Here is a 16,877-nt window from a genome sequence, read left to right as displayed (position 1 = left end):
CCGCACTTGCTTGTTGCAAAAGCGATTCAGACTGAAGGGTGGCGAGGCAGTAGTCTGCAGCTTGGCCAACATCGACTCATACCGGTCGATCTAATCGTCGAAGAATGGCATCATCTTCTCGAAGAAGGTCAGCATATCGTAGCGGCTTTAGCGCAACCACCCCTTGAGACCGTTATGAGAACTTTCGCCTGGTGAAGTCGTTCTGAATCCGAAGTGCCTTATCTTGTTGGACCACGCCTTGACGCAGAGTCGCCGGTGCCTCCACCAATTCCTACACAGGGAGTCATCGAAGTCTTGCCAACTCTCGTCGTCGGCAGCTCGCTCAGTAAGGCGCTTGCGGGCCTCCTCGTACTCCTCTTCAGACTGGGCATCCAAGATGTTGCGGTAAAGGGCAAGAGCTTCTTCTGCTTCATCAGACGGTGATATGCGGCCAGTTGCTGGGTCTGTCTGGCATCCGACCTTGTCACAGCAGGTGGCTTCAACGTCGGCGTTCATATGCCAGACACAGAGCATCTTCGGCTGCTCAGACCATATGCGATCGAAGGCGCTGATAAGAGCTCGATCACGATCGTGAAGGATAACTGTTGGCTCCGGCAGTGACTGCTCAGTCATCGTTTGACGCAGAGTCGTAAGAGCCCAGGCAAAGTTGTCTGCCTTCTCGCCAGTCATTAGGACGTGAACTAGGGGAATGGTAAGGCCAGTCCTTGTACTGCCATCAACAGCGAAGAGCGGCAGGCTGTAGAGATTCGTCTTGTATGTGACGTCCATAACAAGAACGTCACCGTTGTCTCGCCAAATCTAGCAGTCGTCATCGTCGCTCATATCCTCTGAGTCTCCAGTCAGGTCTGCAGTAGTCGTCATGTTGTACCTGACTTGCTCTTCATCCAGGATTTGAGTGACTCGCTCAATGATTGTCTGATGATTGAGCTTGATATAACGCAACCGCTTGGAGTGCGATTAGAAACGCACTAGCTTGTGAAAGCTCGGAGAGATTTTACTTCTTCTATTACGGTATAGGGCGTGCCTACCCTCCTCGTTCCGGTCAAAGTAGAACGTATGGTACGGCCAGAACTGCCATCTCTCCGAGCTTTCGCGAGCAATTGGGATGAATCTTCCACTTGGAGCAGAACACCGTGGGCAGAACACTAAGAGTATACATTAGCTAGTTGAGCTAGCAAGATGCCTGCTACTTTGAACCCTTCCAGGTTCTCAAGTGTCTACTTCCGTTCAATCCTGCGGCTGAAGCTCCCCATCTCGAGTGTCATCAACAGCTGCTGGCTACAAAGTCGCAACTTGATGATCTGCTTGCCAGTGCGAGCGATCGATCCAGGCTGTTGAAAACCTGGTTGAATTGACTCAGTAATGCTTCCGTCCACCGCAGCTGGTTCGACGTGCTGAAGAGAAGCGGTTTAGTCAATGAAGGCCATACGATAGAAAGTGAGGGAGAGTGAGTAGGGAAGTGAAAAGTCCGAGAGATGGCACTTCTATTACGGTAGATTCCCCCTTTACTTCTGATGCTGTCAGGCTCCGCTGGTCGCTTTACTTCTGTCCTTACCTCTCCCTTTATAGTCGCTTTACTTCTGTCCTTACCTCTCCCTTTACTAGTTACTTTACTTCTGTCCTTACCTCTCCCTACTAGTTCCTTCACTTCTCTCCTCACTCTCCCTTTACTAGTCGCTTTACTTCTCTCCTCACTTCTCTCCTCACTCTCCCTTCACTAGTCGTTTTACAACTGACTGCGCTGCTAGTTGCACCCCAAGCTGCGTAGATGGTCTGGAAGTAGTGGGGATAGTATCCACCTGGACAGAACAAGGCGTGGCCAAAGCTCCTCGGCCATGGGCTTGGCGCAGTGACTGATTGGATTAAAAGCGAACGGCACGGCCCGCGCTAAGCGAGGCCGCGACTCTTTACCTTTCGTTTGTCCGTCGCGCTTCTCCGACCTTCAACCAACACCCACAACCAACACCGCGACAACAGCATGGGCAAGCGTGGCGCAGACAGCCTGCCCCTAGAAGAAGAGTGCATTCGATACCCCGACGGACGAACCCTCATCTTCCGCCCCAACGAGACCCACATCGACAACCCGCCTGTAAGGGCGACGGCGGCCCAGTTGGCCAGAAGAAAGTAAGTGGATTATTGGAAGCTAGCTATTGCGACAACACAGCACTGACATGTACGGCAGGATTGCTCAACCAGCGAGACCCAGCCGTTGTCGCGGAGCTTCGCCTGCAATGGCAGCACCCCCAAACAACAACGCCATGCCACCATTCTCCTCCAACAATGCCTTCGGGCAATCTTCGACCAACAACGTCTTCGGGCAATCCTCGACCAACAACGCCTTCGGGCAACCCAGTCAACAGTCCAACGGACAAGCTATCGACGCGAACGACCTTAAGGCTGTCGTGCGTTCTAAGTTCGGTGCTTTCAATTTGGAGGACAAACCACAACCATCCGGCCCATCTAATGGCATGTCCGGCATGTTCAGCTTCGGCTCATCTTTCGGTTCCAACCAGCAGCAAGGCACCGCTTCATCATTTGGAGGATTTGGACAGGGTCAGCAGGATACCATCACGCCAGCAACTGCGGCGACCAGCACCTTTGGCAGCTTCGGCAAGCCTCAAGAGCAGAACGGCGCAAGCTTGTTTGGACAACCGCAACAGAGCAGTGGATTTGGCAGCTTCGGCAAGCCTCAAGAGCAGAACAGCGCAAGCTCATTTGGACAACCGCAACAGAGCAGTGGATTCGGCAGCTTCGGCAAGCCTCAAGAGCAGAACGACGCAAGCTCATTTGGACAACCACAACAGAGTGACGGATCCGGGCTCAGCGAGCAGAAGAAGCTGCCTACATTCGGGCTAAGCCAGCAGCAAGAGCAGCCTGCAGCACAGCAGTCAAAGCCTCGCGATCCTCCCCGTCGTGTCGTGTCACAGCCGTCAAGCATTACAATGATCCACCAGCCACTGCAGAATGGAACACAGACTCCAGCGGCGAGCACGCACGGTCCCATACCACGACAAGCAGCTCAGCCAAATGGCGAGCAGAAGGGCCTTTTTGGCGCACCCACACCACGACCACAAGCTCAGTCAAATGGCGAGCAGAAGGGCCTTTTTGGCGCACCCACACCACGACCACAAGCTCAGTCAAATGGCGAGCAGAAGGGCCTTTTTGGCGCACCCACACCACGACCACAAGCTCAGTCAAATGGCGAGCAGAAGGGCCTTTTTGGCGCACCCACACCACGACCACAAGCTCAGTCAAATGGCGAGCAGAAGGGCCTTTTTGGCGCACTCACACCACCACCAGCCCAGCCAAATGGCGAGCAGAAGGGCCTATTCAGCGCACCCACATCACAACAACCAGCTCAGTCAAATGGCGAGCAGAAAGGCCTTTTTGGTGCTACCATAGGACCGTTCGAACCCCCAAAGAACGGTGGCAGCGTCTTCGACGATTACAACAACAGGCCACCCAGAAAGAGCAGTTTCGTCTTCACCTCCTCCGACCCATCTCAAATCTATCAGCCGAAGAAGAAGAACCACGCCAGTGACAACAACGACGAGCAGGCCATGGAGGAAGACGACGACGAGCAGGGTGTGGAGGACGACAACGACGAGCAAGCCATGGAGGATGATACCGACAAGCAGGCCGCAGAGTCGCGCGTTGTGGGAAAGCTCGGCGGTCCTCTTTTCCTTCCAAGCACCAACTCCTCTTTTCCACCGATCAACTCTGAGTCGCCTGCAACGAAATCACGGTCAATATTTGATCGCATGGATCCAGCCGATCGAGCCAAGCTTGGAAGTCCAAAGACTGCGGCTGTACCCCAAAAGTCGCTTCTCAGCAAGGAGCCGGAGACTCCTGCTGCTACTCCACTTTCGGCAGAGAGCGCTGCCCCGAAGCCACGTTCGCTGTTCGACCGCATGGAGCCTGCTGCTACTGCACCTTCGGCAGAGAACTCTACCCCGAAGCCTCGTTCGCTGTTCGACCGCGTGCAGCCTGCTGATCAGGCAAAGGTCATTGCTTTAAGCAACGCCGGCTCTCCACAGAAGTCGAAGGCATTCGATACTTCCGCAACCTCCCAACCATCTACTCTCCTCGCAACGCAGGATGATGCGACCAAGGAGTCTTCACCATTCCCAAAACCCGCGTCTCAACCATCATCAGAACTATTTGCGCCTGCCACCCCACAGCCAGCTGCGCCGACTGCCTTCAAGGTACCAGTCGCAGCACCACTTGCAAGCGCTGCAGCACCGTCTGCACCGCTCTCCGGCAAGACACCAGAGACTGCAGCAACCTCCCAGCCATCCACCCTCCTCGCAACGCAGAATGATGCGGCCAAGGAGTTTTCACCATTCCCAAAACCCGCGTCTCAGCCATCACCAGAACTATTTGCGCCGGCCACCCCACAGCCAGCTGCGCCGACTGCATTCAAGGTACCAGTCACAGCACCACCTACACGCGCTGCAGCACCGTCTGCGCCGCTCCCTAAATTCAAGACAACTGGTCCATCGGTAGCGGCCGAGGAACTATCTCCGGAGCAGCAAGCGAGGTTGAAGTCTCTCAACGATGGCCTATTGGCACACCTGAGGACACAAGTTCTTGAGCAAGACTGGACTCCCATCTTCCAATACTACACGGAGCAAGCTGCGAAGATTCGTGGCGTTGAACTCCCTCCAGCGCCGACCAGCTCGGCCACTCAACCTCATAATGACCTCTTCTCCAAGCCAGCAGCGCCCAAGGCGACAGAGACCGCCACGGCATCAGCAGCTGGAAAGAAGCGACCCTTCATAGAAGAGGGTGACGATGAGCCTGCACAAACGCTTGGCTCTGAGAAGCGCAGCAAGCTGAACGACTCTTTCTCCAAGCTGTCTGAGACCAGCTCGGCCTCTCAAGCCACAGGAGCTGCACCCGCCATGAAAGCTGTATCCGCCACGACACCAGCAGCTGGAAACAAGCGACCTTTCACAGAAGACGATGACGATGACCCTGCACAAACGCCTGGCTCTGAGAAGCGCAGCAAGCTCAACGAATCATCTTCCAAGCCGTCTGAGACCACGACCAGCGCCGCAGAACTGTTCTCGTCCAGCTTCAACAAGTCCGCATCCACCACAACGCCTGCAGCTTCGTCTGCCGCTGAGGCTAGCAAGCTTGCTCCTGGCGTGACTACCGACGGCGAGGCATCCAGCACTGCCGACGGAGACCCTAGCGACGAGAAGCAAGATCCTCAAATTGAGGTGGACATGACGGCATTATTGCCTGCGGAGAGAGATGCCAACGAGGTACTCATGGAATTCAACCACATCCAGAGCAAGAAGCTCGTCACCGGCGAGGACGGGAAGTCGAAGTGGGACGTTATTGGTGAGGGCCGCGCCTACCTCCTCAAGCACAAAGAGACGGGTAAGATCCGCATGCTTCAGAAGGTCGGCCTCGGTCAGCTCGCCCTTAATTTCGAGCCCATCAAGGGCATGTCGTACGGGCTCTACCCCACCAAGAACACCATGGTGAATACGGTCTTCCAAGACCATATTCACTGCAACCCACCGAAGCTGGAGCGGTTCTACCTCGTCACTGAGACTGCCAACCAGGCGGAAGAGTTGGTGGACCTTCTGCAAGAGGCCGCGCGTCGATGAAGGAGACGGCACAGCACAAAAGTTTCACGGCATTCACGATTTGTTGATTTTCTGCATTGGGCTTGGTCACACAGCGGGCGTTTGTTTTTTTGTTTTTTTTTCACGACGAAAGAGAGAGACTAGACTGCGCGTTTGGCTCGTCTTGCATTGCATTGCGCGGAGTTTGGGTTTTATGAACGCGGCGGCTTGGCTTGGCTTGTTCAAGCGTGTAATGCGCCGCAGATACCATGATGCACGATTGGGGATGTACAGGACGGAACAAAGACGCATATGGCGGCGAGAGAGAGAAGAGGAGACAGACGGATGGGATTGTTTGGATATCTGGAGCTCTGACTTCAAACTGGCAACAGTTTTGGAAGATAAAAGGGCCGGACGGATGATTTCGTCACAAGACATACGATGACCTGCGTTCCGCTGGAGCTCGTCACCATCGCAAGATGGTTGATGGGCCGGTGGGGGCGCGGTCGTCTGTTGTCTTGTTCTGGATATCTGGGTGACGGGGAAGGTGTGGTTGGGCCGGGTCTGTAATGGACCTGGAGCTCACGCCCCCTTTCTCAAGCTCGGATTGAAAGTCGGTCGGCTCTTTTTCTTTCTCTTCTGTAGCTAGATTGTTGTCTTGATGTTACCGAAACCTGAATTAAAGGAGGCGTTGAAAATCACTCTGAGGTCTCACTTTTCTTTTGCCTTCTTCTTGAACGTGAACATTTGAGACTACTAATACAGGTTTGATGGTGAAGGTATGAGGGATTGGCTCTGTACAGCGACACACTCCCTTTCTCCTCCTTATGCGTGAGTGCAAGGTAGGTCACATCCATCCACTCCGCACCAGATACCCCCATTCCTCCTCGCCACCCTCACCCCCCTCATCCCCTTCCTCGCCCTCCTCCTCATCCAACCCCAACCCCAAACCAAGTCAATCCCCCCTCCCCTTCCCATCATTTCCCCCCTCCTCCACCTCCTCATCTTTCTCCTCCCCTCCAAGCGCCGTCCCCGGCGAAACATCCCTTACGATCCTTCCCCCTCGACGACGATTCCGGCGTTCTTGAGATGTGGGGCGGCCGCTGCGGCAGTGTTCTGCGGCGGAGAGGAGGAGGAGTTTGGTGTTTTCTGTTGAGAGGTGCGGGTTGGGGGTTAGGGGGGAGGTAGTGGGGCCTGTGGAGAGAGGGGGGTTAGTTTTGGTTGGGATGAGACGAGGGAGAAGGGACGATGGAAAGGGTTGTGAAAGTAAAATGTGAGCTATCGGAAGTGAATGTACAGAAGCCTGCGGTTAACAGGTCCAAGCAAGTTGTTGGATGGGAATCGAATCAGACAGACATGTAGTAAAAAGAAGAAGGATTTCAAGTACCTTGCACTCCCACACCCACACCTCCCTCCCCTCCTCCCCCATTTACTCCACCATTAACCCTCACATTCTCCGGCGGCACAATCTCCCCCTCACTCCTCCACTTCCCCTCAACCGTATCCTGCACACTCAACCTCTTCATCCAACTCGGCATCTCCCCGGGAATCCCACTCCACCGCTGGCTGCTGCGATCCGGCGGCACGCCACTCAACGCCGAGTTGCGGTTCGTCGGGCGCGAGATGTCGCTGACCGTGGGGGAGTCCGGGGAGGGGTCGCTGCTGAGCGGCGGGAGGGCCATGTTGGGGTTCGAGGTGGCGGTGCTGAGGCGGTGGGTCGTGAAGGTGAAGTGTGCTTGCTGGGGTTGGGACTGTTGGTCGAGGGATTCCTTGCTCGGCGAGAGGATGTTCGAGTCGCGGTTGCGGTCGCGGGCGTGCAGGGAGGTGTGGTTGAAGCCGCTGTGAAGAGACATCCTCCCTCCGCCGGGGGTCGTCGTGCCGCCGTTGGCGTGCATGCTGTTGTGGTGCAGGTCGCGCAGTTGTTCGACGTTGGCGCTGTAGCGCGCCGCGGCGTCCTTGCTGAAGCGCGCCTCGACGTCCTTGGAGTATCGCACTTCTTTGCTGTACCGACTCGACGCCACGCGGGTGTCGCGTTTGGACATGCCGGGTTTGAGGCTCGAGCGGTACTCGGGCTGCAGGGAGGAGCGATACTCGCGGTTGGAGTAGCGTTTCGATTCATGAGGCGTCTGCACGACGTGCTCCATCTTCGTCGTGTCGAGTTCTTTTCGCTCGGGGCCTTCTCGACTGCGATCTGTATCGCGGCTCTCGAGACGAGCGGCGGCTGCTTCGATGGCGCTGTCATTTCGTTCATTGACATTCCGTGGCGAAGTCGTCCGCTCCCGATCATCATCGCGGTTGAGCCGATTATTCAATCGATTCAGCGTCTTCTGCATTTCCTGCAATTCAACCTTGCCCGTATCCTCCAGCTCATGCATCTTCGCATCGCTCGCCCGCGGACGCACAATCTCAATGGCATCGACATCGATCTGCGAAGTTCGAATCCCCGGCAACGCCTTGCTGCTGCGATGCAGATAGCTGTTGATCTTGGGCCGCGAAGGTGCGTGTGATGATGATCCTGGTAGCGTCTCGCCTCGGCGATTGCGTCGTTGCTTCTCCGTGTACCATATGAAGAGGAGGAGGCCGCCGAGTAGGACTATGACGGGAATTATGACGCCGATGGCGATTTGGGCGTGTGTGTCGAGGCCGGGTGGACCACTGTCGGGTCCTCGCTTTTGGATGTACATCTGTTCAGACACGGCGCAGCAGCAGCAGCAGCAGCAGCCAGGTTTCCCTTCGTGGTTGTTTTCTTCTTGTAGCTTCGTTTCAGAGCGTCGGTGGATCTCTCTCCTCGTGGTAGTATATCGTTCCCGGCAGATGCGAAAAGATGAAACAAGATAGCGACGATCTTCAAAACAAAGATTAAAGTCCGCACAATTCAAAACAGCAGCACACGAGCTGTCGTCGATGTGTCGAGTGGTACGACTCAGAGGCCACGACGAAAAGTGCGATCCAAACACTCCCTCTCTCCTTTCCCAGCCGGGGTCGTGAGGAGCAAACGCATTGATAACGACGAAACGAGGCGAGGCAACCCCTTTCATACCATGCTCACTCTACTCAACCCATCAAATCTTGCTGTCCTTGCCAAAGCGCAATCGTGGCATACCAAGGAGCTTCGTAGCTGTGCATCCTGGTGCTGTCTGCCCAAGTCAATCTGGGGTCTGAGTCGGGGAAGCTTGTTGACATGACACGGGGGACAGCAAAGCATCTCCATTGCGACAGCTTGGGGTGGACGTGAAGGCCGCGTGGAAATTTTCTCAGCGTGCGGAGTGCTCGAGATATCTTGCTTGTATGTGTGCGCTGGACGTGTGAAGTGTATGTATCGTTGTGGCGAAGTTGTTTCAAAGCGATGCGGGTTTTGGGGAGGTGAGGTCGCTGCGAACCCCTGTCAACTCTATGCTCCAGTCCTCTCATATAATCTTTATTGCCGACAGGCTGTCCCGGTAACCGCACGGATGGCCATGTCCAGAAAGAGATAAAGGTGGTATAGTGAAGAGACTCCTCTCACGAACGGCTTCAACCTACGCAGAACGAAACGGAAACGAAGTCAGCATCCACTTTTCGCACATTGAACTTACCAAACATCTGAAGCGCCCACCGCACGAGTGCAAAAGTGGATGTTCCTTGGTGGGCAGCAGAATAAAGTCGAAGTAAATTCCTGGGAGCATTGAAAGTTTGGCTGGAGTACTACTTCCTCCTTGATCTCAACAAGCAGTCTCCACATCAGGCCAGCACGAGCAACGGATGGTTCAGGAACGATCATCCAGCAAAGGCTCGTCCAGGTCGTCGCCGTCAGCAACCTGGGATTCATGCGCAAGGGCTGGGCATTTCCTCCAAGACGACAATCGGACGCGGACCGAGCCTCAGAGTTGGCATGCATCGAGCCACCGGATCAGAAAGGCTTTTGGGGGTGATGCCCTCACCCGAGTCTTTGGGAAACCTCATTACCACCCGCTCGCGGCCGCTTCTTGTTATAGCATCGTGAGAAGGATATATACGCCATCCCCGCGTGGTCGTACAGCCATTGAAAATTGGAGACGGAAGTCAAGAGCGGGCATCGAGATTGAAAAGTCCTATTTTCGTTGTCGATTGGAAAGCTGTCCTTCGAAGGAAAGCGTCATTGGAGTAGTCGTTGCTCGGCACACGGGAAAAGTGCGTTCCTCTGAAACGCTTCGATAGCCTCAGGAGTATGAAGGGATGTCAAAGACCAAAGCATCCGGGACCTTCTCACCAATTCAACCTCCCTCCCCATCCACCAGCCACTTCCCTAACAAGTGCCTCTCTCACCAGCTTGACCACCATCTTTGCATCCGGATCCTCGATCCCACCCATCCCGACGAGCCCCTGCCTCCAATCCCACGCCCGCTCAAGCTTAGCCTGCTTCTTGCCCTTCTGCGACCTCGTCATCAACTCCGTACTACTGATAGCGAGAAGGTCCCAACTGCTACCACCAAGCTCGCTGCGTGACTTCTTCAGGATGCCGGAGGCGGTGCTCGTCTCGTCCATGTAGGCGTTCAGGCTCGAGGCGAGTAAGCTGTCGGCGTTCTCGCGGATTCGAGAGGGCGAGGCGGAGAAGTCTTCTACGACAGCGAGGAGGGCGAAGACTTGTTCTTGGGTGAAGATGCGTTGGTCTTGCCCTAGAAGTGGTAGTGCTTCACCGAGTAGCGTGAGTAGGCCATCTGCCGGAATCACGGACTCGATGTCAGGATCGAAGAGACCGCCAGAGATACAGTCTGCTGCGCTTCTGATGACCGCTACGAGCGACGATGCCGCTGCTCGTCGCCGCTCGAGTGACTTCAGAGGTCTGCCCATCGGTGTCCTGATAGTAGCGTAGACGTCCTGGTCTCGCAAGTCGTAGAACTTGCGAAGTGTTGCGTAACCACTCAATTGTGAAGACAGAAGTGAAGCCGCGTCGAGGTCGGTCCGAGACAGTTCCTTTAGCGCTGGGCGGTCCACGCCCAAGAGACCTTCGAGCTTAGTATCAAGCAATGCTTCGGCAGGCATCGCAGCTGAATGAAGTAGACACAGCTCCACGAGAAGGGAGACTGTTGACTTCAGCTTCGACTCTGCGTGCGCTCGGGCGTAGTAAATCAAAGCAGAGCCGTACGCCTTCGAGCCTTGCTCTGCAAGAGAGTCGGCGAAGCGCTGTTGTGGTGATTAGCAACGTGACATCTATCAACGGGATTGAAAACTCACCTCAGCTATACCTCTCCGCTGCTCTGTCTGCCCAAGCTCATCGCACACTTGCAACACTTTGTCGACTCTCGCCTCCTCTGTCAGCTCCAGGCGATCGAGAAGCTCGCCAATCTTCTTGCCTGCATCCTGGCTCTGTTCCAACCGATTCAGCACAGCGACCGCAAGCTCCCAGCCTTCTCTGTCTCCAACTTGCTGCTTCCTCGACAGCAAATCGGCATACTGGCTGAGCACCTCGTCTGGATCCGTGCCATCCTGTACTGTTTGATTTGACGGGCCAGTCGAGAGTAGCATGAGATCTTCTCTAGAGAACCCAGCATCGAACAGACCGCCTCTGCTCATAGGGCGATTCGAGGGCAACCATTTGCCGAAGTATGCGAGCTCGACGACGGAGACTGTGACTGGCATGCTCCATGTACGCAGAATGCTTATCACAGCTCCGACGCTATCTTCAAGTACACATGCTGTAGCAACCTCCACCAGGTCCATTGTGTTGACCGTGAAGACAGTATCTTCAGGATCCTCGGTCACTCGTGCAAAGGCGTCAGCGAGTCTCCTCCTGTAGGCCTCCAGTGGTGTGATATCGACATCGCGAGGTTTCTGCGTCGTACTCTTGCGGATGCTGCTCTTATTCAGGCTCGTGTCCAAGCCTTCTTGGTTCGACCCATCCCACCAGACCGCCAGATAGATCGTGCCTTCCAACCAGTCCTGGGCAGTCATCAAGATCTCCTCTGACTGACCCAGAAGTATCCCGTACAACAGCTTCAAATTCTCGTACACGTTCCAAGGGACTTTGCTCGAAGCCATCCTGCTCGCAGTCGAAAGGTTCATATCACTCTGCCCCAAGCTCTTCGTGAACAGCCGCTGCTCCGACTGCTGAAAGTTCGATCCGTCTCCTTCCGCAAAGTCCTCCAAATCAGCCAACTTGGCACCAGCTCGCTGGCGGAAGATCGTCCAGTCCATGCCTTTCCCATCCCAGTCATCGTACTTGTAGCCGGGACAACTCTCCAACACCTCCAGGACATCTCTTACCGCCAGCTCAATATTGTAGACTTGTTGATCGTTGTACTCCTGATCTCGCCTCTCATCTTCCCTCGCAGTCGCAGCATATCGCCAGCCAGCATCTTTTAGCAACCGGATCGCCTGTCTTAGCTTGCCGCGCAAGAGACTGGCGAAGACAATGTCCCAGAAGGACTCGTGTGCAGACGGCGAGGGTGAGTTCTGGAAGATGTTGTCGAAGTCATCGGGGAAGGGAACGTGGTAGGTTTCAAGCCAGTCGATGAGCGCTCGCGGTACCGGGACTGCACTCGACGATGCAGTATCGAGCGGTGTCGATCGGGCCTGCCGAGCCAGAGCCTTGCTGGCCTTGCTACTGTGAGGATGATGAAGCTGAAGCAGGAGATTGGCGACATAATTCGCCTTGCTAAAGCCATCACTCGCATCAGGCCCAATACCCCCAGACTTGGTCTCAATCTTCGCCTCCTGCCTCCACAGCTTGGTGAGCTGCGCAGCAGTATCCGTCAAGATGACTTCTCGCTGTGCCGGCTGTCGCTGCAACCTCGACCCCAGATCACCAACAATACGCTCGCTCTGCACAACGATTATATCCGTCTCCTTGAGCTCTGCCGGCTTTCGTCCACCCGTCATGCCCCTCGCAATCTTCGCCGTAGGCCTGTCGCGCGTATCTTCCTCCAGACTTCTCTTCACGCCGCGTGATCTCGGTGCTGGGAGGGAGCTCTTCATCGTGCTGTATGCGCCGGCGTCCATGAGCAGATCCATTGTGTCGTCTACCTCGCCCTCAGCGTCCTCCTCACCATACTGATCAAAGTCGTAGTCGTCGTCATCCTGATCAGGTACCTCGAAGCTGGCAGTCTTCTTCCCAAAGGTATTGTTCGCGGCATTGAAAGACGAACGCGGCGGCTGGCCATCAGGCGTCGTGGACCTCTGCGTCAGCCATGAAGGCGGAGGGCCAGCCGGGGTAGTCGAGGGGATGTTACTACGTATCGAACGTGAGTTGGGTGTGGTCGGCATCATGGCTCAGCTGATCTTGGTTGTGTTTCGCATGTGCTGTCGTGGTTGCCCGGTTGTTTGGCGTGTGAAGTCGCGGTTTAGACTTTACCAAGCTCCAGGAACGCTGCTTCCCTGAATGCTTGGCGGGCCGACGCGCCGACGACACGCGCGTGAATGCTCGCTTCTGCTGACACTCACCTTGAGGACCACTCACCCAAGCCAGTAAACTGGCCCGCGATCCTTGTACCAGCCGCTTCAGCCTCACGACAATCTCACGACGTAGGCGGTGGACCCACGATGCCCTTGTAGAACTGTCGGCCTTATTTAATAGTGTACAAAGACAGCAGTGCCCAGGTTTGAGCCCACGTCTTCTCCCTCAATATCCATTTCCTCCCACGCCCAAGTCAAGATGCCTCTTCCCGCAGAATCCCACATCCCCATCCCAACTAAAGATATCCTCTCCTGGTGCTACGAGAAGAGACATTTCTACGACCAAGACAAACCTGTACAATAATTCCCACCACCCTTATTCTGATCCCACATGCTGAACAACCCGCAAAGATTTACATCGACACAGCAACCGACGAATCCATCTCCGCCTCCCAAGCCTACACTACAATCCGCAAATTAATCGCGGGTTGGCGAGCCCTGGGTCTCAAGAAAGGAGACGGTGTAGCAATCCACTCGTTCAACCACGTACGCTCAAACATGCCCATCCCCTCCAACCCCCTTCCCCAGGCCCACGTCCAGTATCTGAACACAACCACCACAGCTCTTCTACCCCCTCCTCGTGCAATCCATCCTCGGCGCCGGCGGAATCTTCCTAGGCACAAACCCAAGCTACACTTCCTACGAACTAACCCACGCCCTCGCCACATCGCACACGAAATTCCTCCTCGCGGCCCCAGACCTCCTGTCCGCGCCCAAGAACGCCGCCAAAACCGTCGGCATCCCAGACGACAAGATCCTCATCTTCGCGGATGCAGATCATTCAGGCCACAGGTCCTGGCGCACCCTCTTCAACCACGGGGAGGAAGATTGGGTCTCTTTTGACGATGAGGAGACTTCGAGGAACACGACGGCGTTCTTGATGTTCTCCTCCGGCACCACGGGTCTTCCCAAAGCGGCGGAAGTCAGCCATTACAACCTCATAGCGCAGCACACCCTCGTGCACGAGAACCCCGCCCATGCAACGCCTTTCCAGATGTCCTCGTTACAATCCCTCCCTTTCTTCCACGCAGCCGCCGCGCCGTACACCCACGTCTCGACCCTCCGATCCGGCTTCCCCTCGCATATTATGCGGCGCTTCGAGCCCTGGGCGTACCTCGACGCCGTGGCCAAGTATCGCACCACGCGGATAATGGTCGTCCCGCCGATGGTCATCGCTCTGCTGAATTGCGCTCTCGTCGACGAAGCCCGCGTGAGGAAGTCCCTCTCCAGTGTCCGTCAGGCTGTAGCGGGCGCTGCACCTCTATCGGCAGAGACGCAGGCCCGTTTGCAAGCCCTCCTGCCGAAAGACACGCCATTCACCCAAATCTGGGCTATGACCGAAACGTCCTGCGTGGCGTCGTATTTCTACCCACCCGAAAACGACGATACAGGTTCCGTGGGGCGGTTCATGCCTTCGCTGGACGTCAAGCTCGTCGACGTGGATGGTTCAGACGTCGAAGTCGGGCCGTACGACACTCGTGGCGAGATATGTATCCGTGGACCGACAGTGATTCGCGGCTATCTCGATAATCCCGCCGCGAACGCAGAGTCCTGGGATAAAGATGGCTTCTTCCACACGGGAGATATTGCTGTCTGTGATGGGAAGACGAAGCTGTGGTATATTGTCGATCGGAAGAAAGAGTTGATCAAAGTCCGAGGGTTTCAGTGCGCTCCCGCGGAAATCGAGGGGGTGTTACTGCAGCATCCTGCAGTTGCTGATGTTGCGGTTATTGGTGTGGATGGAGATGCATCGGGGGAGTTGCCGAGGGCTTTTGTGGTGAGGAGGAAGGGGATAGAGTTGAGTGGAGGGGATGTCAAGGGGTGGGTGAAGGAGAGGTTGGCGGGATATAAGCAGTTGGAGGGCGGCGTGAGGTTTGTAGAGCAGATTCCGAAGAATGCGAGTGGGAAGATTCTGAAGAGGGTGGTGAGGGAGTGGGTCAAGAGGGAGGGGGCGGCGAAGTTGTGAATCGTATGTCGTGAAATGCATCTCTATGTTCGAAGCCCAAGTCTTTGGCCTCTAATAGCTAGTCTGCACAGTCCACGAGTCAGCGCAGTGTTCTGAAGAAGTCCATATCGTAAAGCAACAGCAATTCTCGTTCAAACATCAGACAAGAAAATGAGAAGATTGGTTTAAAGCTGGCTTGAAAGCACATCCAACCAGAGACAACAAAGAATCGGCTGAAATCTTATGGCCCCAGCTGCTGTCATCACAGAAAAGGAACTCAAAACGAAATGCAAAAGACTCACCATCTTACAACTCCTTCACCCCCAATGCAAACTTCACATCCTCCTTCAGGCCCTCCATCCCCTCGGTGTGAGTGAAGCCCTTCTTCAACGTCGCCCCGGCGCCCTCGACCACCTCGAACCCCATGTTCGGCCAGTACTGCCCCGTCTCGTTGACGGCATATGTGGCCATGAGACGGCGGGCGCCGAGGGGTTTGATGTAGTCGATCAAGGCACGCAGGAGTTTGGGACTAAGTCCTACACGTCGGTGGATCGGATGCACGCAGACACAGCAGAGCTCCCAGTCTTGGCCTGGTTTGTCCGAGGGCGGGAGGGCGGAGAGATTGGGAACGGTGGCGGGGCTGGGTTCGTCCTCGGGGGTTTCGTCTGCGGTCGTGGTGACGGGTGTTTGGTCGGCGGTTCTCTTCTCGAAAGCAGATTGAGCTTCGTCGAAGTACTCGAGACCGCGGAAAGGCAGAACTCCCGCGCACGCGATGGGTCTGTCGACTAGCAGGACGACGGCTATTACACCATCGGGACCGAGTTCTTCTTTCAATCTTTCGGCGGCTTCTTTCGATCTTTCCGGTAGGCGGTTCCAGGAGGGAGGGAAGACATCGTGATTCTTGGCCTTGAAAGCTTGTTGTATCGTCAAGTGCAGTGCTTTCCACCAGGGTTGCGAAGGCAGCGTGTGGCCCGGAACGATGATGATGTTGGGCTCCGGTGTGCCTGGCACGGCCATGACGGGTTGCGATCCGATTCTTTGGCAGTAGTAGTTGACGCTGAAAAGAGACTTTCGGCGTATGATGGCCTACCTTTACGTGAACTCGCCTATTCAGTACCTGGTATGGTGCTTTTGCCGGAGACAATCCTTCACCTGGACACCGCACTGCATGTCCAAGCATAGTAGAGCGAGTGGTCTGTCTATCACATGTTGTCGCAACTAGCGGGTAGACTCAGGTTGACTCATCACCTCTGGAACCTCGCATTCATCGTCTTCGGGTCTCACGTGGTCGTGGAAAAGGCGGTGCCTGGCGAAAAGGTCGAGCTGCAGGCGAGCGGCGGTTAGCAGCAAACTCTGTCGCCATCAGGTCAGGCCAGCGTCGCGGCCGCGGGAGGACTTCGTATGCGGGCGGGCTGGAAATAGTAGCTGAAGACATCGATGTTCGGTGCACGTCGGTGAGCAGTTGGTATGAAAGTCACGACGACCGATCATCGTAGCTCTGTTCGAGTATTGCGGTTTGGACGTGACGAACGGCCGCGACAGGGATTCATTTAAATCACCCAGGGTCTGATTCTTATCTTGAACGCCCTAACTGCTGCGCGAGCCGTGGGTCGCACGCCGAAGTGACGACAGCAGCCAGCCTCGACGCTGCTTAGCTGAGAGTTGCTGCGACTTTCCGCCTTACTCCGTCACCGAGAACGCGACAGCAAACCGACCAAACCGTCGCTGGTTCCGCCCGCCGAGTTGCGCTGCGTTGCGTGGTGTTCTCGCTGCTGTACATACATATTGTGGCTATCATGCCAATCCTGCCCCGAGATCCTGCCTGACGTACGTCGTTGTTCGTTCGTTGGAGGATTGAGAGTATACCCAACTTATTAGCGGGGCTGGGAAGGCGGCTTTGTTGAGTGAGCCTTTCAACGCATTCTCTTCTCGTCATTCTGGAC

The 16,877-nt window shown here is 55.6% G+C and overlaps 5 protein-coding genes across 5 annotated transcripts; 2 read left to right on the top strand and 3 right to left on the bottom strand.

Moving 5' to 3' along the window:
• Nucleotides 1–1,978: 1,978 nt before the first annotated feature.
• On the top strand, nucleotides 1,979–5,621 carry M409DRAFT_52492 (uncharacterized protein; the record flags this gene model as incomplete). Its single annotated transcript, XM_033812094.1, has 2 exons — nucleotides 1,979–2,124; nucleotides 2,183–5,621. The coding sequence occupies 2 exons, from the start codon at nucleotides 1,979–1,981 to the stop codon at nucleotides 5,619–5,621; spliced, it is 3,585 nt and encodes a 1,194-aa protein (XP_033670110.1).
• Nucleotides 5,622–6,534: 913 nt separating this feature from the next.
• Nucleotides 6,535–8,790, bottom strand: M409DRAFT_52491 (uncharacterized protein; the record flags this gene model as incomplete). Its single annotated transcript, XM_033812093.1, has 3 exons — nucleotides 6,535–6,857; nucleotides 6,967–8,629; nucleotides 8,683–8,790. The coding sequence occupies 3 exons, from the start codon at nucleotides 8,788–8,790 to the stop codon at nucleotides 6,535–6,537; spliced, it is 2,094 nt and encodes a 697-aa protein (XP_033670109.1).
• Nucleotides 8,791–9,803: 1,013 nt separating this feature from the next.
• M409DRAFT_52490 (uncharacterized protein) lies at nucleotides 9,804–12,800 on the bottom strand (the record flags this gene model as incomplete). Its single annotated transcript, XM_033812092.1, has 2 exons — nucleotides 9,804–10,721; nucleotides 10,773–12,800. The coding sequence occupies 2 exons, from the start codon at nucleotides 12,798–12,800 to the stop codon at nucleotides 9,804–9,806; spliced, it is 2,946 nt and encodes a 981-aa protein (XP_033670108.1).
• A 388-nt stretch (nucleotides 12,801–13,188) lies between these two features.
• M409DRAFT_20441 (uncharacterized protein) lies at nucleotides 13,189–14,955 on the top strand (the record flags this gene model as incomplete). Its single annotated transcript, XM_033805396.1, has 3 exons — nucleotides 13,189–13,284; nucleotides 13,341–13,475; nucleotides 13,552–14,955. 3 exons carry the CDS (start codon nucleotides 13,189–13,191, stop codon nucleotides 14,953–14,955), a joined length of 1,635 nt encoding a protein of 544 aa, XP_033670107.1.
• Nucleotides 14,956–15,240: 285 nt separating this feature from the next.
• M409DRAFT_52488 (uncharacterized protein) lies at nucleotides 15,241–15,951 on the bottom strand (the record flags this gene model as incomplete). Its single annotated transcript, XM_033812091.1, has 1 exon — nucleotides 15,241–15,951. One exon carries the CDS (start codon nucleotides 15,949–15,951, stop codon nucleotides 15,241–15,243), a length of 711 nt encoding a protein of 236 aa, XP_033670106.1.
• Nucleotides 15,952–16,877: the final 926 nt, after the last annotated feature.

The sequence above is a fragment of the Zasmidium cellare genome, assembly GCF_010093935.1.
Source record: "Zasmidium cellare ATCC 36951 unplaced genomic scaffold M409scaffold_10, whole genome shotgun sequence".
Classification (NCBI taxonomy): Eukaryota; Fungi; Ascomycota; class Dothideomycetes; order Mycosphaerellales; family Mycosphaerellaceae; genus Zasmidium; species Zasmidium cellare.
The sequence above is the reverse complement of the archived record's forward strand: the minus strand, read 5'-3'. Positions and strand labels throughout refer to the sequence as shown.